The sequence below is a fragment of the Eucalyptus grandis genome, chromosome 5 (assembly GCF_016545825.1).
Source record: "Eucalyptus grandis isolate ANBG69807.140 chromosome 5, ASM1654582v1, whole genome shotgun sequence".
NCBI classification, from domain to species: domain Eukaryota; kingdom Viridiplantae; phylum Streptophyta; class Magnoliopsida; order Myrtales; family Myrtaceae; genus Eucalyptus; species Eucalyptus grandis.
This window is the reverse complement of record NC_052616.1, coordinates 55,679,038-55,703,868: the sequence shown is the minus strand read 5'-3', so window position 1 is coordinate 55,703,868 and position 24,831 is coordinate 55,679,038. Positions and strand designations below refer to the sequence as shown.

Below are 24,831 nucleotides of genomic sequence, written 5' to 3'. Positions count from 1 at the left end.
TCCATTTTGTTTATTGTGGATTAAAAGTGATCCATTTTAGTTCTGCATTTGTTGCAGGAACTATGATGCGTTATGCACGGATACTCCGCAATCCCGAGAACGGACGAAGGAAGAGCTAGACTGAAAAGGCTGATGAAAGAGTTAGCTAATTATCGGTGGCTTGATGGTGATTTAGTATCACATATGGTCAAGGTCAATCGATGATACAGAAATCATCCGGAATGGTTATCTTATGCCGGATTTTGAGAAGGTGCCGGCTTTGATGAACACTCTTCCACCTGAATGGCAAGCAGTGTTAGATCGGCTATGGGAGATCAACGTGGTCCCGGATTATAGGAGGCTAGTGGAAGCTTTTGTAAGAGAGTACTATAGGATTGAGTTGGCCAAAACTTCAACCCTTAGATTGAGCACCACATGGCACAGAGTGAATGCGCCTTGGTGGCGACATGATAGCTCTCCAAAAGTTTTTCCATAGTTAGCAAATGTGCCTTTAGTTTTCTCAGATACTTTGACTGATAGATTAGAATGGACTTTCCCTATTTATTTCTTAGATTAGTTTGAGATGTTTTTGAGTGTTGAATATCTCTTTCTATGTTGATATTTCTTTTTGAATATATTACTTAGTGTAATGGATTGTTGTATTATGTTGAAAGCATTATTGTTTTATTGGATATCAATTATCTGTTACTTTCTGTTATTGCTGGTTGCTATGGGTAATTAGCTGTGGGTAGTTTAGAAGTTTTTGTAGCTTCATAGAATTGATTTTGCATATGACAATCATATTAATGATAGTTTTAAGTTAGGATCTTTGGAGGATGATTGGAAACGTAGTGACCTTTTGATTCTAAAACCTTACTTGAAATTGTTCATTAATATGATGGGTCTCAGTGCAAAAGGGATGCATAAATGATAGGCATTAATTATTCGTGCATATAAGTCTGAGGTGTTACAATTGTGACAAGAAAATGTCACTATGCTCGCAACTGTTGTGAGGCGAAAAAGGTAAACACCTCTTGTACATTTAAGAACTTTGATTATGTGTCAAGTTTTGAATTATTGGCTGAACCAATCCTTTGTGGACTGTAGATTCAGGAAAGACAGACCATGTAGCGAAAGATAGAGAATCCTTCGTGGAATTCCGACGATACCGACTGGAACTAAGTGGATCTATGTGGGATATAACTCCAGAAATGAAGTTAAAAGGATTGGCACTTGCCAATTGAACATGCGTAGTGGACGCATCTTGTTCTTACATGACGTTCCATATGCTCTAGAGATTCGTCGAAATTTAACGTCTGTTTTGGTGTTAGTTAAACTTGTTTTTTATATGAACTTCCATAATAGAGGTGTAGATTTGTATTTGGATACAAACTACTATGGTTGTGGTCATTTTCTGGATGGTTTCATTGTACTATATGTTGACTGTGGTGATGTCAATATTTGTTATTCCCTTGTTTCACGTCTCCTAATTCATATGATAATGATGTGATTATGTGGCATGCTAAACTTGGTCATATTGGCCAACAACGTATGAATAGACTAGCCAAAAATAGCTTGTTGGGCAACATTGAAAAAGTCGATTTGCCCAGATGTGAGCATTGCCTAGTAGGGAAAACGATAAGGAAACCATTTGGAAAAGATAAAGAGCTGAATTTCCTCTGCATTTAATCCATTATGATGTATGTGGTTAAATAAATGTGAGAAGAAGGCATGGGTTTGTTTATTTCATCACTTTTATAGATGATTATACTCGATTCGGATATGTCTATTTGATTTCTCATCAATCTGAAGCATTATATTGTTTCAAAAGGTTTATGAACTTGGTTGAAAATCAATTAGACAAGAAAATAAAAGCATTGAGATCTGATCGATGTCGAGAATATTTATCTGATGAGTTTAGAAAATTATGTGATAAAAAGGAATAGAAAGACAGTTGTCTATTCCATATACTCCTCAACAAAATGGTGTTGCGGAGATAAGAAATAGAACCCTACTGGAAATGGTTAGGTCCATGATGGCGCATGCTAACTTACATATCACTTTTTTGGAGTGATGCGTTGTTAACTGCTGCCTATATACTTAACTGTGTGCCTTCCAAATCAGTTAGTTCCACTCCATATGAGTTATGGACAGGTAGAAAATCGGACTTAAGTTTTCTTAAGCCATGGGGTTGTACTGTCTATACTCATGAGTCCTCTCACAAGTTTGGGAAATTGGGTCCTAAAGGAAAGTAGAGTATTTTAATGAGATACTCCGAACACTCGAAATGGTATGTGTTCATAGGTGAGCAGGAAAATGGGAGTATAAATGAATTTGAATCACGGGATGTCACATTCTTAGAGGATGAATTTCCTAAGAAGGGCGAAATAGGGGAAGATTGTTCCCTATTTGAGACCTGGGATCAGGATAATGATGTTAGTGGAGTTCGTCCAAGTGGGAGTAATATGAGAAGTGATGAATTGAATTCAACTCATTCTCAATTACAACCACATGATGAGATGATATCGTCATTATCTAATCCGAGTGGGAGCATAATGGGGAATGATGTGCTAAGTGTACAATCTCCCATATAGCGAACAAGTCGCCAAAGTATTCCCCGTCGACGTTTTGACATTGAAGAGGAAACTTTTATAATTGCTCCACGAGATAAGGATGAGCTAAGAAATATTAATGAGGCTATAAAATGCCCTAGTAAGGAAAAATGGATTTATGCAATGAAAGAGGAGATGGAGTCAATGAAGTCAAACCAAGTCTGGGAACTGGTTGATCTTCCAAAAGGACACAAAGCTATTGGGAACAAGTGGGTTCTCAAAAATAAAGCGAAAGGCTGATGACTCGATAGAAAGGCATAAGGCTCGCCTTGTGACGAATAGGTATAATCAACAGGAATGAATTGATTATGAAGAAACATTTTCTCCTGTAGTGAGATTTACCTCGATTCGCATAATTCTTGCAATAGTGTTTAGTATGGATCTTGAGTTACATCAAATGGATGTAAAGACTGCTCCCCTCAATGGAGAATTAAAGGAAGGAACATAGATGGAACAACCTGCTGGTTTCATAATGAAAGGCCAAGAAGAAAAGGTATATCGACTTTTGAGGTCAATATATGGCCTTAAGCAGTCGTCAAGACAATGGTATATACGATTTCATAATGCCATAATGGCATATGATTTTACAATGATAGATGAGGATCATTATGTATATATCAAAAGATCCAAGGATCAATTTGTGATCATATCATTATATGTTGATGATATACTAATTGCCGGAAGCAATATGGAGCTTGTCAATACTATCAAAAGTTGGTTGTCTTCCAATTTTGAATTGAAGGATATGGGATTGTAAACCCATTGACACTCCTATTGCAAAAGGTGAAGGATTGAGCCATAGACTGTGTCCAAGGACTCCACAAGAGAAGGAACAAATGAAACATGTTCCTTATGCTAGTGCTGTTGGGAGCTTGATGTACGCTATGAAGTGTATAAGACTTGACATATGTTATGTAGTTGGAATGGTGAGTAGATACCAATCCAATCCAGGTCAAGCACGTTGGAAAGCCGTTAAATGAATACTAAGGTATCTAAAGGGGATTGCTGATTATACGTTGAGTTATTATGGAAATGATCTGCAACTCAAAGGCTATTCTGATGCTGATTGGAGAGGAGATTTAAATGAAAGAAAATCTACCTCTGGATTTGTTTTCTTACTGAATAATGGCACCATATGTTGGAGCAGTAAGAAACAAAAGTGTATAGCCTTGTCCACGATGGAAACTGAGTTCGTGGCATTATCAGCAGCAATAAAAGAAGATGTTTGGCTTAAGAGATTATTGGATCATTTAGGTGTTATTTGAAGTGCTGCAGATTCATTGTTGGTTAACTGTGATAGCCAAGCAGCAAAAGCGTACACCAAAGATCCAAAATATCATGGCAAGACCAAACATATAGATACCATGTATACTTTCGTCAAGGATATAATTGCACGAAAAGATGTGAACTTAGAGTACATACTACGCATAGAATGGTAGCAGATCCTATGACAAAGCCAATACCTAGAGATGTGTTTTGTGGCCATATGAAATCTCTAAGATTGCGTAGAGAATGATGTACTGAATATTGTAATTTCCCTAAGAGTTCACATTTGATGAATTTGTGTTTTCATCATTAATGCCTATGAATCTTTGTTTGATCTTTATGCATCTTAATGCTTAGTGCATTACTTTAAGTTGAGAAAGTATGTCGGACAGATATAAGATTAGCCCACTCACACGGGTAATCGCCTCTATTTACTGTGTGATAGATAGAGATGAGACTATTTTTAAGCTTATTATCTAAGTGATAATCGAGAGCTCAAGCTTAAAATACGTATGTCGCCTTAACTAAGTGTTAAGATGAGGACATAATACTCATGATGTCCGAAAGTAAAATACCCCACATATTTTACTTTATCTGTCTAAGATGCCAGATGTGAGTTCTGATGAATTTTGTGAATGAGTAGATAGGTGAACTCAAGTTAGACATTGGGTATGTCTGAACTATCATATGTACGGTATTGAAGGTGTAGACATACGCTCCATGGGAAAGGAGTTATTACCGTAATACGTATTTCATACTACGTATGCATGAAACGACCAATAAGAGTGGCAAAAGTTTGATCTCAATTTTTATGTCGTATGAGACTCTTGAGGAAAAGAGTTCCTCAATTTTTTAGTCCCCTCATGACTCTTACTTATTTTCAAGATTTCTATTTAGTGTTTGCTATCTTAGGATGTTGCCAATGGTCATGAGTTGATTCGATCTAATGGGACATTTCTAGAAAAGCAAGCTAAACTGAAATTGAGAGTTTGAAGGGAAGAGGAAAATCGAATTTGGAGAATCACATTGTAGTTTTGTATTCACCGGTTAACCAATTATGACTGTCTTTGTGATAATCATAATTGTGAATACAATATATATATATATATATATATATATATATATATATATATATATATCATTGTTTAAAAGAGATCAAGAGAGATATAAATGTGATCAATCGATCTAGGGTACTGCATACTAAATCTACTCAGTCCGATGCCCATTATGAGCTGCTATATATTCCTAACGATGTATGGCAACGAGCTCTCAAAGTATGCTGGTCGCACGGATTATTCACCGGTATGAATGTTGAATAGAGGTAAAGAGAATCCTGTTCAGCCCACCATGTGCGAGTGGGAGATGATGGTTTTAATTGGTGATGGGCTTAAGGCCCGTCCGCCCATGCTTTGGGCCCAAAGGCCCGGCCCACGGGAATAGAGCCCGTGGATGGGGGAAGGTATAAAAGGGAGGAGAGAGAGAGAGGGATGACATTGGTTGGAACAATGAACGTACGTTCCTCTCCCTCTCTCCCTCCAACAAGAATAGTACGCTTAAGGCGACGCCGATTTCCCTTTTCAAGGCGAATTGACATCATCGGATCAGAATTTCTTCCTTGATCTTCGGCATTGGTGTCTAATCTGTGGCTAACAATGTACACTCGACTCCGTGGTGTGCTTTACGATCGGTGATACGTATTTTCCCGGGCTTCGTCTTCCGCATTGATTTAGGGGTTCGATTTAGTGTCGAATCCGTTTTTCGGGGATCAATTATTCCCAACAGGCTCGAATGACAAGAGGAAATGCAGAAATCAGAATGTAAAACGCGGCACCAAGAGGACTGCACAAGAAACAGAGAACGTCCACGGCCTTGTTATATTTTCATACGGATAAGTGAACCAAAATAAAAATTCCAACATCACGGAGGTAAGGGTTTGGGAGTTCTCTGCACCGATTGAGGACCATGGATCCACAATTCGACATTACATTTAAACCTGCCACTTCCCCAACCCAGTCTTGTTGGGAGGGTCGCGACACTGCACAAGAAACAGAGAACGTCCATGGCTTTTCCCAGGTCAGAGAGTTAGTGAGAAGAAAGAAAATGAGACGAAGTGACAACAGCAAATCTTACTTCTCGATAAAGTCAGATAATGAACTGAATACAATAGATTCGCTCTGGTTCGTTCATAATGAACAGTACCCCAAACAAAATTTTAAACTTATTGTATTAGTACCAATTTAGTCTTAAACTTTTAATCGAATCAATTTAGTTCTAAACATTTTATATTTGTGCCAATTGAGTCTATCCAACCAATTTTTGTAATAAACTAATTTAGTCATAAACATTTCAATTTGATCAATTTAGTCATTAACTTTTTGCATTTGTGCCAATTTAGTTTATCCAGTTAATTTTGGTTAAAATCACTGATCTGGGTGATAGCCATCCTATGTGGCACGAACGGCGTTAGCATTGACATTTTAAAGACTTTTTCGGTACCTTTATCTCCGTTTATATATTAAAACTAAATTAGCACATTTAAAAGGTTTATGACTAAGTTGACAAGTTATCAAAAGACTTAAAATTAAATTAATATAATTGAAAGATTTAGAATTGAATTGTCCGGGTAAAAATTTTCTCCACAGACGAGTGAGTGCAGATCCACCATGTATGAGAGGATCCTTTCATCTTGACCTTTTGCAGGGGATAGGATTCCTTTTATACTTGCACTCCTCAAGCGTGATTATCGTGGGCAGAATGGGTGCCCAGCCCAAAAAAATCCTAGAATAATAAAATGAAAAAGAAAAATGACTCTTAGACACCATTCCAAACCCCCCCCTCCGGCGCTCTCTCTCTCTCTCTCTCTCTCTCTCGCGTAAATACATGACATGATGCCTTGTTTCAATATTATAAAGTATTTATCAGCATAGGACTTTGGGAAGCCAAAGCCCAATGGACAATTATCTTAAGATAACATGGTTTTTAGGGTTTCGGGTTTAGGTTAGGCCGATAAACTTGAATTGGAGCTTAAAATACTCAATGTAAGTGGGGAAGCAAGAACTCATGTCCGAAGTAAATGTCTCAGTAATTGAAAAGTTAGCCATAATTGCTAAAAGTAGATTTGAAGGTGACATTGATCTCACTTGAAACGTTCCATATGATTGTTAATGTGGAGTGGGGTTAGTGTTGAAGCAAATAATGTTAGTGGCACACCTTTTTCCTGCCCTAGTTTAAATGGTCTTAAGTATTTGAATTAATTCAAACTTTTTGAAATGATGACATGTAATCCCAAGTTTCGAATGGTGATTAAGAGTTTGCAGGATCCTAATTTATTGGTCAAATCGAAAGGATCGTGGTCCCTTTCGGTTACACAGTAGATATTCTCCCATCAATCGAGTGGAAAGTATCTCGAGTTCCTAATTTTATTTTATGATTAAATTGATGTTCACCGGAGTTTTTCTTATTCATATGCGATGGATCCAAATCGAAGAAACGTTTGCACGACGATGACATAGAGAATATAGATTCCACACGCGATATTTTTTTCTTTAAATAATGGAGCCACTTACTTTAACGTTAGATAAGACTAATTTGGGTTGCACAATTTGATTCTCATCACCACCTCCGCCAAAATTCTTTTCCTAGTGGTGACTCCAGCCATAAACACAGACACGAAAAGCAATGTCGGTTGACTAAATAGTGTGTGTTGTTTGAGTGATTAAAATAGAAGATAACCTTAGCAAATCAGGTGCCTCCATTACGTTTGGCTGCATGTAATCTGGCAGTGAATGGCCAATGCATAGGATCTAGGAAACGAAAGACTATGATGCAGCGGGCTTAATCCAATGATTGAGGCTTAATCTAATGATTGAACATATAATTCCTAAGTACTATCGTTCTCAATGCTTAGACCACTAATCCCAGTTTCGACTGACGATTGACCTCATTTATGATATAATAAGACCTTCCTCGTCATGAGAAAGCATGTATTAGTAGTTATTCAACATCTCCACCACGTGAACTTTCATATTTAAGTTCTGAATATAAACTATCTAAATACTCACCACTCTATAAAACAGATTAATTTACTTATTAAATCAATGTAAAATCTTTGTTTAGTTGAATAGTTAAATTGTTTTACAGTTGATGAAATAAGGACTATATGTATCCTAGCTAGCACAGACTCTTCATGCCGCTTGAATGAACTCGGTTGCATCATCCCTTCTGCACAAACACTTCTACCGTCGGCTTCAAGTGAGCCGGTCGAAATAATTGAAGGGAAAAATAAAAGAAATTAGGAAAAACCACGATTTCATTAAGTAGGAGTTAATATCAGCTATCACGTAAAAAGTGTCACATCACTTATACATAGGAACTATGTTTTATATCTTTCAAGAGATCTAAGTGAACTGCAATAAGTTGACAGTACATTCAAGAGAACGGGTAATCTTTTCTCGAAAGAAATCAAAGATGGCTCGAATCTGGCTTCTTCGCTTGATCAATCTTTCCAAGATCCATCTCGGTGAAGTCATCCTTAATGGTATTCTCGGTGTGACTCTTGCTCTTGCAGTAGATTGCATATAAGATCAGCTGGGCAATCCCAAGTCCAGTTCCGAATCCGTTAGGCACCTACGGCAACATTAACACCAATTTCTTCAACTTCAAGTAAACTAAGGAACGATGTTACACTTATCGACACGATTCTAACTTCAATTACGATGTAAAGAACTTGTGATGCCAGAGTAATATCCATAGATAATAAGCAACAATATAAGGGTTGTAGCGTACGATGATGAATGGGTCGCCACTAAGAAGGCCAAAGGTGAGCCACGACACACCAGATAGGAATGCAAACAGCGACAAGAAAATGGCATGTACTCCACACTTTTTGTTTTGATCACCATCCTCTGCATGTATCCGTGGAAAACGTTGGAAACCCAATTGTGAATGATCACATGCTATCTTAATTCGAATATGAGGTCTTGCTCTCGGGTTCATCATGATGGAGTAGTGATCTTACCATGACTGAGAGAGGCGAAGCATACATGGTAGTGGAGAAAAGGGCCGCAGCAATGCCGCAGAACAATTTTCTGGTGTTTCCATGCAACGCAAGGAGGGAGACGGAGGCGATGACTAGGAACACAGTCATAATAAGAGAAAAGAGTCCAATGATTTTCGTCCTCTCCTTTTTCGGTGCATATATGAGGAAGATCACTATGTATGTGAATTCAATCACACCGCCAATGCCGCTAACGGTTGATACGAGAAGATTCTTTCGTGACACAAATGGGAGGCCATACCTGTTAAGCAAGTCGGTTATGCATAAGTAAACAAACATAGACTATTTGTGTAAGGTTGATTGGAAGAAGCAAGGGAACGGAGAATAATGAAGAAAACATTTGGATTCAGATTGACTAGAAAATCAACCAAGTGTTAAAAGTTCGAAATCACGACAAACAACATAACTTAACAAATTTTGGATAAAAGGGATGACAGAAGATTGGTATATGTGATATGATAGAAAACTGATTAGTGTTGATTGGTGCTAGTGGACTAGCTAGCTCACAACCGGTTATCATACTTTAGTTGCATTCGTGTCATTTGTTTAGCAGCACTTGTAGAATTTACATCATTAGAAGAGAATACCAAGTGAAGACCAAGCAATTAAGAAGGGCCATCACGTAGGGGATGCCCGAAAACTGCTCAGTTGACCGGCTTCTTATGATCCTCTTGAAGGTAATCCTGCAGGAATTATGTTTCCTTTAAGTTTCTGGCCATAGACAATGATAAGAAAGCAAGCGACACGCCATAAGACTTACACAGGTGCCAAAAAGAGGAACAGACCCGCCGCATTTCCTACATATGGAACGAGGCAAATTGCGTAGGGTTAAAGCTAAGAACATGTGAGGACGGAAGGATAATCGAAAAGAAAGAAGAAATGTACAACTGAGATTGAGACATAAAAAGGTACCAAGAACACCGATCAAGAAACGCAGGACTCTCATGTTTCCTTTATATGGCTTTGATCGGAACCAAGTGAAATAAGGTAAGTGGACAAGGACCGACAGCTTTCAAGTCTTAAAAACTTGGTAAGGTTAATGAGCATGACAAGAACAAATTGGGCTACTCGTTTATATCGGGAAGAATAATGCTGGGTGAACCAAAGCCCCTTTTAAAAAAGGATCATGAAGGGATATCAAATCGTGGCTGGATTTTTAAATAAGCGGTTCATATTCATACACTCAACTGAATTTTGCTGCATCACTTGATGATCGGGCCTTAAAAAATTCTAGCAATATTTTTTGGAGAAACCAATTGCAATAAGAGCAGACAAACCCTAGTGGAGCATCCTCTTAACTTTTCCAATGGAAATTTTGGTAAGTTTCTATGTGGCAATAGTGAAGCAAGAATTCATAAAGCTTTAAGCAAGTGTGAGACCACTGTTCTAAAAACTTAAACTGTTAGATGAATGTGTTATTTAATATTTAATTGTTCTAACACTCCAATTCACACTAAATCTGGTATTTTTGCCCAGCACTAAGCATGGACATTACAATTGGGGAGGTAAATAGGGTTTGGAAATATTTAAACTCAGGACTCCAGTTCTAATATCATATGAGATTTTCCAACTATTTTAAAAACTTAAAATATTAGGTGAATGTGTGGCTTAACATTTAATTGTTCTAATAGTCTGTGGAAAAGTAGATACACTTTGTTAGATGGGCGACAATTATCACACTTTCTAAGTGGAACGCTTTGCATTTATGTTGGTCATCTTCTTAGTTCACAAGAGTGGAGTGGGTTTACTACTTCAGAAAATGATTAGTTTCATACATTCATTTTTTTGCCACTCGGATTTGGATCCTTGAGGTATTAAACTAAGGCTCGATTGTTTCGCAAAAAAATTAACATTTCTAGAAAATGTTTTCCAAAAAGTCATTTTTTACGAAAATGACAACATTTTATGATATTTAGTTGAAACTTAAAATGAATTGAAAAATATATTTTTACCGTTTAGCATAGAAAATCTAATTTAGTTTCCTTAAGAAAAATTATCGAAATATATAGATTTTTTTCATTTTCTTTTTCTTCTTCCTTGGCTAATTATCGACCACAAAGATGGCTATCGACGAGCCACAAGTCAGGGATGAGATCGCTCAAGGTCAATGACACTCGAACTCGACAAATTTTGGTGAGCCGAGCCTCGCTTGAGTGAGGCTCCACCTCTCCAAATCTACCAAGGTCGCTTGGTACTTGCCAAATTCCCCATCAATTTGTCCCTTGTACTTGAATATTGACAGTGAGTTGATTGAACCGTAGAGGGGTTTTAATGGTGACCGTGACATGTCGATAGGCAAGGTCACTGATCCATAGCATAGCTTGACTTTTGTACATACTAGTTTCTTTAGAGTAGGAATGGTGTTGGAGATAGGTGATCCGAACCTTCCTAGGATTTATGTAATTTGGGTTTTGCTCAGAAGTTGTATTAAGGTAGTAATACCGATGGTTGTATAAAGTTGAAGATATGTAGATTATTAAAGTCGTGTGCTTTATTTTACGGGATATTATGATTGCTTTATTGTGACTCCATGGGCACCCCATGCTCAACGTCATGCTCTAGCCATTCACTCCTCACAATGGATAGAGTTGTGACCCTTGCCTTGATTGTCAACGGATCTATGGTAAGGGTGTGGTTTGTGCCTCTCTTTGGCTATGGTTAGAGGCGATCGTGACATCTAATAAAATAACAAATTTGAATAAAGACCGATATGGTTCAAGGATCCAATTGAAAATAATAATAATAATAATAATAATAATAATAATAATAATAATAATAATAATAACTCAAAAACAAGACTAAGCATTTAGCTAAGTACCCTAATCATTGGAAAAATTTTAGGGACCAATGATACTTTTATCCGCTAGTTGAGATGATGGGAGTAAATGGATGCCCTATCATTCAAGAAAGAAGTCTTATTGTGTGGTATAGCATCAATTATTGCTAGTTATTTGTTTGCTCTAGTATCAAAGATCATGGAAGAAAATTACTTGACAAAATTGTCTAAAAAGTCCTAAATCTATTATACTCATAAACATTTCAACTATAATAGTTTTTGCCAATTCAGTTATAAACATTTTTAGTTTTTGCCAGTTCAATCCGTCCGGCCAATTTTGATTGGAAATTACTAACATGGACGGCTGGCATTAACGTGGAACTTTTTAAATAATATTTTAATAGTATTTTGAATTTTTTTTTTTATGTTTTATGTTTTTCTTTACTTTTTATTGGGTTTGGATTTGGCCAAAGGGTTGCCGCCCAACCCTTGCCAGCCATAGGCGAGGGCCGCCGACCCTTGTCAACTCTAGGCGAGGGCCGTGACGCCTTTGCCATATTTTTTGGGCAAGTGAGGGCTTGGCAGCTCTTACTTGGCTAGATCTAGCGAGGGCATTGTAGCCCTCACCATTTCTTGAATTGGTGAAGGTGTTGCGGCCCTCGCCAAGAGCTGGCAAGGGGCGCAACGCCCTCACCCAAAATTGGTGAGGGTCAACGACCCTTGCTCGTGGCTAGCGAGGGTTGGCCGGCAACCCGTGCTAGCTAGATTCGAAACCTCCCCTCCCCCCCTCCCAAAAAAAAAAAAAAAAAAAGCCAAAAATTTTAAAGAAAAAGAAGAAGAAAAAACCATAAAAAATAAAATATTAAAAAAATATTATTTAAAAAGTGCAAGGTCAACAATTTTCGATCAAAATTAATTGAATTGACTCAATTGGTAAGAAATGAAACGATTTATAACTGAATTGGCAAAATGTGAAGGTTTAGAATTAAATTGGTAAAATTGAAAAGTTTAAAACTAATTTAGTAAAAGTGCAATAGATTTAAAACTATTTGAACAATTTTTCCAAACTTACTTTATAGCCATATTCTTTTCTTTTCATATTAAGGAAATATTTCTAGGAACACTTGGTGATTAGATCTCCAATCGCTCAATGTTTTTAATACTAAGAAGTTGATATTTAGAAATTAAATTCGAGGCTAAAAATATATAAATATATATAAGATATTACTCTCATAAATCAGATAAGATGCAATTCAAGACTCGTATGTATTATGAAATATGAGGACAAAACTTTTTATGTGGCCTAGTCCCTATAAATATTTCCTTTGTTTTTTTTTTTTTTTTTTTTTGGTGACTCAGGAAACTCGCGCACCGTACCAACACGAACAGCCCGAAAGGCCCGGGGTTACGGGGGTAAATCCTGGGGCAACACGTGCTAGACACCACACACGTGCCACTGGGTAACTCACCCTGCGACGCCCGGGAATCGAACTCCTCCCATTGCATTAGGGAGAAGCTCGCCGCCAGCAGCGCCACCTAGGTGAGTGGTTCCTTTGTTTATCGTTAAGTCAAGCCAAAAAAGTTATAAACTCGGATTACTCTTTATTCAAAAGTTGAACATCCAAGGATTCGTGTTTTCAGGTAACAAATTCGATCGAGACAGCCCTCTTGGAACCCAAATGGGCATTTGCATAATTGAAGAAAGTCAAATAAATAGACCAAAGGAACCTTGCTGACGAGAGGCAACGTCATGACAAGACTGCAGTCAGATGTTTCGAGCTTAACTTAATCAACACGCATCATTACCATTATCTACAAAATATATAATCCATTGTAGATCCCCGGATTCGATGTACATTTAGCAAATTCGACACGACATCATTGAATTTATACGACATTATTCGAAAATCATCCCATGCTTCTGATGTATTTCACCTGACAGAGATTAAATCAATTGAAAGTTATTCCATGTGATGGGATATTTGTTGGGAGCGGGAACTAATTGATGATCGAAGATTTTCTAAATTCTTTAACTTCATAAAAAGGTTCACAAAAATTTTGGGACCTATTCCAGTAACCGGTCACTTAATAAAAAGATTCTAAGTGCCACAATTGATATCTCTATGTAGTCATAGCATTTCTTTCCAATTTAAAACTTTCTTGATTTGATTGAAGAAGAACTAGCATGCAATCCTTTTATCATGGGTATATAGGAATCGTTGAGCTAAAGTTGATACATACATAAGCATGAGAGAGAGAGAGAGAGACTTAAAGGAAGCCATTCTTATATAATTAGTTGGTATCATTGATTTATATAGTTACGAAACGAAGGATTATTTTGATTTTGGGAGGTGAGAAAAAATATTTTGCCTAATTTTCTAATTATATTTAATTCTTTTTTCTTGTAATTTTTAAAGTATTCAACGGAGAAATTAGGACCTTAGGGCCAGAGGTCACGGTCTGTCACGTGGCTCGCCAATGTTCGGTACGACCCAAACCCGACGGCCGCTACACTTAACATGACAAGAGCACATTAAAAGACAAGCAAATTAACTGAGACCTGTAATTTTCCCATTGTAATGAAGTTCATACAATGATCACGTAATATCAACAAACTAGACTTGATTGGACAGTTTGATTTGACAAAAAACCACATCGTATTTTGTAATTATTGGACATATCCACATGAGTCGTATCTCTTGAAAGAATAATCAGGTGGTCATGATTTGTCGTTGTTCCTTTATTTGATCATTAAGTAACGCAAATTACAACTCTAAGCTACATATGTTTACCTAACTCATTATCTAAGAGGTATTGGTTTATTAGCTTTGTGCTCAATTATCTAATCTCCAAGCACATCCAATTTTGATTGAGATCAAGTCTAGATAGAATGACAAAAAATTTTGGTTGAGGAATATCAAAGAAGGAGAAGAAGCTGATTGACAAGTAGATTCTGAGGTATTGTAGGCGCTTATGTGTTCTTGATTATTCAATGTTGAAAATGAGAGATTGTAGAATGCTCATAGCACTTGATTCAAAACTCATACAGGGCCAATAAAATGTGTAGGGAATTGAGAGAAACCATCTGCTGGATTAATATTAAGAATATGATGATCAATGTCTATTTTCATAGCAAGTGAAAAATGAGAGCTAGAGTGGATGGACAGTTGCAACCTCTTGAAATACCTAGTATATTACTATGGATTTTATTGTAAGTCTATTGAGAAAGCCACTTGATGAGAATGCTACATGATTAATTGCCAATAGTTCAACTAAGGGCACTTGAGAGCTCGACAAGGAGATAAAGCACAAATAACTTCATTTGTTTGAAAATTGAGGTAAGTTCAAATTTTGGAGAACTATTTTTCTTTTTTTTTTAGAGAGGTAGAATGTAATATTTGTGCTTGTTTGACCAGTCAATGGTCAAAAAGAAAAAAAAACTTTGACTAGTCAAAGCAAGGAATGAGAGGCTATAATAAAAGGAAAGGAAGGGCATGCACAAACAGGGAGAAAGAAAAGAGAAGAAGAAAGAAAGAAAGGGAAATAAGAAGAAAGGGAAAGGAAAAAGGAAAGGGGGTATATGCCTCGTCAAGCCGAATTTACTTAAATTTGCAAGCCGATATGGATTTAAGTCCTTTGTTTGTCAAATCATAGTAGTTTTTAAAGTTATAGTACAAATTCGAAATTATGTGAATTTTGAACGATGAGGTCCAATTTATGAGTTGTTAAGCTGAGAAATCATGGGGGATTGATAGTTTGGGATGGAGTTGTATGACTTTACAGAACTTGATTTGGCCTTACGGTTTACCAAAAATAAGATTTTGAAGTCGGTTACACGTGTTTAATAGTAACGACCATAAGCTTTTTGTGCCAATTTTTGTAAATTAATTTTGCCAAGCTATGGACCTTTTAGTACTTTCAAGGGCTTCCTTGTGATAGTGAGCACGGTTGAATTGGAGTTCGGTAAAAGAGATATGACACGAATGGCCGTTTGTCGTGTGAGTAGTTGTTTTTATGTTAGTAGTTTTTCTCCGTGATTAGCGATTCTAGAAGTGTTTTGTCGACCTGTAGTGAGCATTTTGACTAGGAAATAGAGTAATTTAGTCGAATAGGAAATAGAGTAGTTTAGTTAAATTGTTATGTGAAAATTGTGATATGGTTAAAGGACAAAAGTGATGTTTATGGCATGATCGGTGCATAACTTTTGATCGAGCATTTTCTACCTATTTATTATTAACATGGTCTACAAAGTGTTTATGAAATGAATCATGAATAGTTATTCATATCGATTTGCAGATTTGATTTATGAAATGAATTTTGTAATGACTTAAGATATACTTTACGAAATATATTTCTAACAGATGAGCCTAGTTGCAAAAGATTAATTGTTTTGAATTATAAAGTGTGTTATGGTTTATGAGATGGATTATGGATTTGATTTCTTATATTGGAGGATAATGGTTTGATGTTCATTATCACAAGGGTTTTTTGGTATGCATGTTGGGTTTAGGATATTCTTTTGGCCCAACCCATTAGCTTAGCTGATAATAAGTGGAAAACTTGTCAAAGGAAATCTCGGTCGCCTTGTCACCAGATGCTATGGTAGATCATAAGTAATAGATCAATTTATGGAATGAACCATTGACATGTGATTTGATGAACTTAACCAATAATGTTTGAATTGTGATGGTGGATTATATGAGTATTTCTGATTTGTATAAAGTTTTATTGAAATGAAATAACTCATATTTGATTTGATATATGTATATTATATCATTGGTTTGGATTATGAGTTTTTGGTATTTCTTTATATATGTTTAGTGGCTACTCGATTTACTTACATAGATGTACTAATCACTAGGCTGCGATTGCTCATACTATCTACCAAAAACATTTTTTGTTTCCTCGATTAGCGACGAATAGAATGATAATGCTATCGACAAGGACTTTTAGGGAGTTCAATATGTTTTTGATAAATTATAAAACTTTGATGTTGTAACAAAATCCGCTAGTTTATCATATATATATATATATATATATATATATATATATATTAACAAGTATTGGTTATGTTAGAGGCTACATCTTTTGGGTAGAATGAAGGTTGTGTCATTCCCCTATTTTTATTGGATTTGGAGAGAGAGAGAGAGAGAGACAGAGACAGAGACAGAGATGTCGGTGCCTTGCTGAAGTTGTCGCTAGGGACAGTGGCTTGAGTAACAGTGACAATAGTGAGGTTCGAGGATTGTGCAAAGGAGGGAAAGAGTGTAACGACCCGACCCTACTTGAGCCCAGTGAATACTCGCACGAGTCAGCGACCATATAGAGATGACTATTGATTTATGAATCAGCGATTCTCACAACTAATGCCATACTTGAGATGTCTTACAGCTGATTATCGTATTGTAGTGGCAATCCTATCGTGGCTAATAGAGACAGGAAGGCGTGAAAGTCAAGACCAAAAATAGAAGAGGAAAAGAGAGAAGAAAAATGATACTTTCTCTGATCTCATTAAGGTGATAAACTCATCACGTAAGTCTGTCACCACTTGATTTTGAATGATAAGAGCTGGAAATGTTTTGTTTAACTCTTTCTTGTGATGTAAGCCAATTACAGCGCGCAATGATGATAGATTCCAGAGGGCTGGTCATGTTTTGCTTGAAGCTGTGAAGCTTAAGCAAGGCAACCCAGTTTCTGCATTTGATCGGTCTTTTCAAGGTCCGTCTCTGCAAATTCATCCGTGATCTCGTTTGTCATATAACTCCGGTTCTTGCAGTCATTGCATACAAGATCAGTTGGGCAGTCCCAAGTCCAGTCCCCAATCCATTAGGCACCTGCAACAAAATTACGTCCAATGCCCTCAACTGTCAAGTTCAAATTGCATATTCTGAAGATTGACTCTCCACATGCACGCGCGCACGCACACAATTATGATGTAAGGCGATGGCTCACGATGAGAAACAGGTCCCTACTAAGAAGGCCGTATGTGAGCCAGAAAATGCCACATAAGAAGGTGAACAACGATAACGAAAATGGCATGAACTCCACGCTCTTCATCTTGATTACCGACATCTGTATGTACCAAATGAAACCGATCTAACCAAGTGCTTGATTCAAATACCATTTGAACTTCCGGTACTAGGAAAACTCTCCTTTTGATGATGACGACTACATATTTTAAGATGTAATTAGTATTTCACATAAATTGAGTGTGTAATCGCCTACTCCAAAAACTTGAACTGTTGGAGTACAACGTGGAATCTATTTCAATATCCTAACAATTAAGATCTTACCATGACTGATAAAGGTGAAGCATACATGATAGTAGAGGAAATGTCGAGCGTGATGCCACATAAGAGTTTCCGGGTCTTCCCATGCAGGGCGAAGAGGGAGACAAAGGCAAATGTTATGAAAAGAATCAGAGCAAGGGCACAGAGTCCGATGATCTTCGCCCTCTCCTTCTTTGGTCCGTATGTGATGAAGATTGAAACGTACGTGAATTCAATCACTACTCCTATGCCACTAATGATCGATATCAGAAGGTTGTCCGACGACACAAATGGTGTCCATACCTTTTAAAAAATTTAGCCATGTATAAATAAAGAGACATACGCACAAGTTTGGTTGATTAGATAGAAAATGAGTCGATTAGTGCCTTAGTAACATTGTGCTTATTGTTACTGAGATAGCTAGTACGAGTACCTAGAGGGTGAATAGGTATACAAAAAAATTTCTCGATGTTTGCACGATATTTAAACAATTAGAGACTTTGCAACAGTTGAAAATTCAATCGCAAGACTGAGTAAGGGAAAGAGAAATTGAACACTCAGTTTATAGTGGTTCGACTTGATTCAAGCCTACGTCCACTCTTCTGCACTGACAGCCGATTGGCTGGATTCCACTATGATCAAAGAGATGTTACAGTGTTGATCTTCCTTGATTTCTAGGTGTAGATGATCTACCACACTTGCTCAAGGCGTCACCAAGTATAAACACTCTCGCATACAATTTCGCTCAGTGTCTCAACTAACAATCAAAGGATCTTCGACTCGGAATTTTTCTATCGATCACACACTTAAAACAACTAGAACGTCTTCCCTTTTATACTCCTTCATGCCATCATAGCCGTTGGCACTTACCAAAGGAATTCCTCCAATCTACCCGTTGACGGAATCAATCAAGAAGATCATCCGAGCTATATAAGGAATCGATGATAGCCCATCAATCACATTCGCCCATACAATCGGGATCTCGGTTTCAAGAATAGAATAATCCAAGATTATTTCGTCGACCATCGGATCTTCAATCGTTCTTAGATAAGATATAAAGAATCCGAATGATTATCCAACCAAAGAATCTATCCCGAGAGGATAGGATCAAATCCTCAATCATAAACCTCGACTTTGGATTTCCTTCAACACCGGATTAGAAAGACCGTCGGTGAGAATAACTTTGAGTCTTGAGTCTTGAGTCTTGAGTCTTGAGTCTTGAGATAACAGAGTCTTGAGACTATAAAGTCTTGAGACTTTAACTATCGATATCCAGACTTAGACTCGATAGAAATGTTTTGTCGGCTTCAAAATATTACGGAAAGATTTCTCCAACAATCTCCCCTTTTTGATGGTGACAAAACTTTCTTGAAGATTTGAACAACTTTGACCTGCAAAAACATTTCTCAAGCAATATGGCTAACTCATAAAGATTAATAAACAACCGGACTCTGCATCCACAGCAAATTGGTTAGTCTTTCATGAGTAATACCATGTAACAATACTTGATATAAATGCAACCAAATCGAAGCATCAAAATCCACAACCAATTCAAATCTAACACTCAAGTTCAAGTTCTCAAGTCATACTCAAAAATAAACATAACCACAAAAAGTCAAATAAATAATGTTTGTTCAAATTGGTTCTCCCCCTTTTTGTCATCATTAAAAAGAGGGTGAGAAAGGAGTCATGTCTCGCAGGAATGCGCACGATCCGGAAATCCCCAATGGACTGGACTACTCCTTCGAGCTTCTTCCATCTTCTCGAGATGAGCTACCTCTTCTCTTGGCATTGGCTTGAAGTTGTAGAGAGGTCTTTGTATTTTCTTCCAGAGACCGAAGATGCTTGTCCAAAGATGCTTCAAGACTTGATTTCACAATCCGAATATATATCCGTTACGCATTTCCAGGAAGAATATTCATGATACTACGAAGATCTACGTAATCATCCGTCGTGTGTACGGCATTGGCTTTCTCGCATGGTGTGTGTGCGAACGATGGCGCTTCGAACGGTCTTGCCATTTGGAATTGTCGTATCATCTTCTTCGGGCAATTGAGAGACTCGAGCTTCTTTCCTGGTCTTCGGAGATTTTCTTTGATCTTCGCGATGAGGTGGAGACCTCTCTTTGCTCGCTAACTCCCGTCTCTAGGACATCGAAAGGGGAAGAGTGATGATCAATCTCTTGATTTCCCTTCTCTCAGTTTATCGCAGACCGATCTTTTACTTCTTCTTTTTCTTCCTCAACTTCTTTCTCCTTCTCTCTTCTTTCTTCTTCTTCTTCTCGCGAAGTTCTCGTCGAATAAGACACGTGAACGTCTTGTTCTTGTCGTCTTTGGAATAGTGGGATCTTCATCATCTTCATCTTCATCCTCATCCTCCAGGATAAGAATTCTTTTCCTCTTTTCGAAGAAGCACTAAATGCCTTCTTTCCTTTTCCTTTTGAAGCGACTTGACCTGATTTCACTTTGAATTTCTCCATTGCCTTAGAAAGTTCTTGCGACGCATCTTCATTAACATTTTCAACCCTACCACCATCTTATCACACGGTCTAACACAAAAAGTATGTGGCGGTTCAATATTCGATGTTCAAGATCTTGGTCACTGCATCAGATAAGGCAATTGTCCTTTGTCTTTTGACACGCTTCGTACATATGGAAAAGAATAGTGTGCGGGAGAGAGAACTTCCGTCCCGAGTTGATCGCATACATCAACTTTGCTTCGAAAAGAGACACGAAGTCTTTGAAGTAGACTTAGGTCTTAGACAATTGATCACAATCTTGTGAAGCACAATGTTGATAGCGTTCATTCTGAATAGATAATTTTCTTATCTACATCCCTATCTTTGACAAGATCCGAGTAGTTCGAGCAGGTGAGACTTTAATTGGGAGATAGCGTCCTGTTCAACTCCAACTATGTCCAACATATTCACATCTACCACATAGACTTTGTCTCGAACACTGAATGAAATTCTATTCGCATCCAAAAGCTAAGATTTGAATAGAAATAAGCGGTCGATGATCATACCCGTCTCCCAGAGTCGGAAACGGGAAAGTCTCAAGTTGAAGCAAATTCAACTTCTCTAGGTTCAAGTTGATGGAATCCCGAAGTCAAAATCGACACTTCTAGGGTTGATTACCCCTCTTTTCAACGGTGTAATACACTTTTTCTTGATCCTTGGATTTAAACAAATCCATCCGATTTCCTTTTCGCCTTTGCCGCCACACCCATTCTAGGTTCAAATTCAAGGAACATTTTGTCATCATCATTCGCGTCAATCAGATTTTGTCCTCGGCATACGAGGATCTCTTGGAATGTTCGCAAGAGCTTCCTCTGCTTTTCCTTTTGGGGCAATTCCCCATTCCTCCATTTTCTTGAGAAAAGATACTCATTCCCATAATTTTTGTCCTTAAGGAAGTCATCTATGTAGTTCAATGGAGTACCCATGCTTTTCAATGCACAATAAAGTTTATACAAAAAGGAAGGCTTTTGAACTCTTACTTGGGTCGGCATCCTCGATTATTCTTCTTCCAGATTATGACTTTCACTTTGTGGGGCGAGAGATGCTGAATGACGTGGAGGAGAGCGAATCGGACTTTTGTCGCCGACCGAGATAAGTCTTCTTCCTCGGTGAGATCGAAATGAGTCGGTCCCTTCTTCATTCTTTGTGGTCCCACATTCGCGATTCTTGATGATTTCCTTGAAGACGACATCTTTCTTTGTCTATTGGAGGATTCCTTCACTTGCTTTCCCAAGAAAAATGACCACTTTCTCGACGATGAACAAGAGTAGAAACAAGATAGAGAGAAGAGTGCTTTTAGGTTTTGAAGATTTGGGGAAAATCTGTATATATAACTTAGTTTTGAAAAGGGAAGTTCAATCGGTGCAATGGAAAGTGAACGATTACTTCTTTTCAAAATCTATAACCCGCCAAAATTATTAAACAAAAGATCGTACCTTTTCGACTAAATGACAATTAGTACCTTTTAGAAGAAATACAACTTACGTCTTTATCCACGAATGTCCAGTCTCGGGACTTAGAGTCTAAGAGATCGAGTCTTTAGAGTTGGTGAGTCTCTAGACTTTAACTTCTTCAAGCTTCAAAATGTTGAGTCTTGAGCGGATAAAGTCAAACCGATTCTTCTCCAAAGGCTTTGTGAATATGTCTCTAGTTGACTTTTTGAATCAACAAATTGAATCGAGATTTCTCCATTTTGAATATGATCTCTAATAAAGTGATGTCGAATCTCAATATGCTTTGCTCTTGAATGAAGGATTGGATTTTTGGTGAGATTTATAGCACTCGGGTGTTGTCACATCCGATTTCAAATGAGTCTTCAATGCCAAAGTCTTGTAGCTGTTGTTTTATCCATAGAATTTGCGAACGGCAGCCTTCCAAGAGCTACATACTGCCTTCGTTGTTGAAAGAGCTACGAGTGCTTTGTTTCCTCGAGAACCAAGACACCGTTCTGTTTCCAAGTAGTTGACAAGTTCGAAGTGCTCTTTCTATCGATTCGCAACCGCCGATCGGATGATTCGAGTATCCTAGAAGATTAAAGTCTCCCTTCTTTGGATACAAAGACCGATGTTGAAGATGAAGCAACGTATTTGATAATTCGTTTCACCAAGACTGTGAGATGTGATTCTCTAGGATCCGATTGAAACCTAGCACGATACAAACACTAAACAAAATATCGAGGTCTAGAAAAGAAGATAAGAAGTGAACCGATCATGCTTCTGCATGTACAGCTTTTGATCTATTTTCTTCCCTTCTTCATCCTTGTCTATCTTCTCGAGAACATGACATTGGTATGTCGATCTTTTTGCATTTTTCCAATCCAAACCTTTTTGACAAGATCATTCGCATATTTTTTCTTGATGGATGAAAGTTCCTTCCTTCATTTGTTTCACTTGGAGTCCAAGAAAGAATGTTAATTCTCCCATCATACTCATTTCAAATTCATCCCGCATAGACTTAGAAAATTTCTTGCAAAGACTTTCATTAGAAGATCCAAAAATAATGTCATCAACATATATTTGAACAAGTAAAAAGTTTTGTTTTCCTTTTTGATAAACAAAGTAGTATCTACTTTACCTTTGACAAAACCATTTTGTAATAAAACTTACTTAATCCGTTTACCAAGCTCGAGGTGCTTGCTTTAGACCATACAGAGCCTTTTCGGGCAAGACCGAGTCCGGCTTCTTTGGGTCTTCAAATCCAGGCGGTTGTTCCACATAAACTTCCTCATGGATAAATCCATTTAGGAAAGCACTTTTGACGTCCATTTGGAATAACCTGAAATTTTTGTAACAAGCAAACGCAAGTAATAGACGAATAGCTTCTAACCTTGCAACGGGTGCGTAAGTCTCGTCATAGTCTATTCCTTCTTCTTGCGTATACCCTTTGGCCACACGAGCCTTGCTTTGTTTCGTACGACTTTTCCTTTTTCGTTCATTTTGTTCCCCGAATACCCATTTGGTTCCAATAACAGTTTTACCTTTTGGTTTAGATGTCAATTCCGAACATCATTGATGTTGAACCTGTCTAAGCTCTTCTTGCATAGCTTCGATCCAGCTTTCATCGATAAAGCTTCTTCTAAGCTTTTTGGTTCAATTTCAGAGATGAGAGCCACAAAGACTAGATTCTTCATGCCTTTTTTGATCTCGTGCGGATTCCTTCATTAAGTTCGCCAATAATAAGATCTTTGGGATGACCGGATTTGTGTTTCCGGTTGCCGGGTTGATGATCTCTTTCTTTATTTGATTCTCCATGAGCGTCTTGATGATGGACTTCCGTAATGAGATGCTTCTTGAGATGTAGACATTTGAAGATCTAGAGCGGATTCGGTCTCATCGCACCGAGTCGCTGGATTCATCTTGCACCGAGTCTTGGAATTTGACATTCATTGATTCTTCCAATGTTGGCTTTTTTGTTGTAGACTCTGTAGGCTTTGCTTGATGTAGAATATCCAAGGAAGATGCCTTCATCGATCTTTCTTCAAACTTACCAACTCGATCATTTGCATTTTTCAAAATAAAGCATTTGCAACCGAACACATGAAAGTATGAAACAATAGGCTTCTTACCTTTGAACAATTCATAGGGGTTTTATCAAGAATAGGTCTTAAAAAGACTCTATTTATAATATACAAGCGGTTAAACTGACTTCAGCCCAAAATCGTGAAGAAATTTTTACTTTCAATTAAAAGTGTTCTAGCCATTTCTTGAAGAGATCTATTCTTTCTTTCCACAACTCCATTTTGCTCTACGGAGTATACGGAGAGGAGAACATGTGATTAACACCTCATTTATCACGTAATCTCGTAAAATCTTGATTTTCAAATTCACTTCCATGATCCGTTCTTATACTAGAAATAGCACATCCTTTTTCATTTTGAACCTTTTTAGCAAACTTTTCAAAGTACGAAAAGGTTTCTGATTTGTTTGCTAGAAAATATACCTGTGTAAAACGAGAGTAATCATCTACAATTACTAGACAATATTTCTTACCTCCAATGCTCGGGTTCTTGTTGGTCCGAAGAGATCCATATGAAGCAAGAATATTACATGATTAGTAGATACATGATTTATTTGTTTAAATGAATTTCTTACCTTTCCCCTTAATGCATGGAGTACATAAGTCGACTTTTGGTATGGCGGTTTAGGTAGACCTCTAACAAGCGCTTTGAAGAGATTTTGGCTAATTGCTTCTTGTTGATATGGCCAAGCTTTCTATGCCATAGAATTGCTTCATCTTGAATTGAAATTAAGCATTGTTCTTCATTTGGCTTTACATCAAGGAGGTAGATGTTTCCATGCCTTCGACCCATGAAAGACTGAGTCGAATCTTTGCTAATTCCCGAACAAATGCCTTCT

The 24,831-nt window shown here is 37.5% G+C and overlaps 1 protein-coding gene and 1 pseudogene across 1 annotated transcript in view; both read right to left on the bottom strand.

Annotated features, from left to right (window-relative positions):
- Window positions 1-8,318: 8,318 nt before the first annotated feature.
- LOC108956961 lies at window positions 8,319-9,859 on the bottom strand (annotated as a pseudogene).
- Window positions 9,860-17,442: 7,583 nt separating this feature from the next.
- Window positions 17,443-24,831, bottom strand: part of LOC120294048 (bidirectional sugar transporter SWEET1-like) — a 17,199-nt gene continuing 9,810 nt past the window's right edge. The window contains exons 2-4 of the mRNA XM_039313925.1: window positions 17,983-18,261; window positions 17,642-17,761; window positions 17,443-17,523 (exon numbers count right to left, since the gene is read on the bottom strand). Of these exons, the coding sequence (XP_039169859.1) occupies window positions 17,443-17,523; window positions 17,642-17,761; window positions 17,983-18,261 (480 nt within the window). The remainder of the gene's footprint in view (window positions 17,524-17,641; window positions 17,762-17,982; window positions 18,262-24,831) is intronic.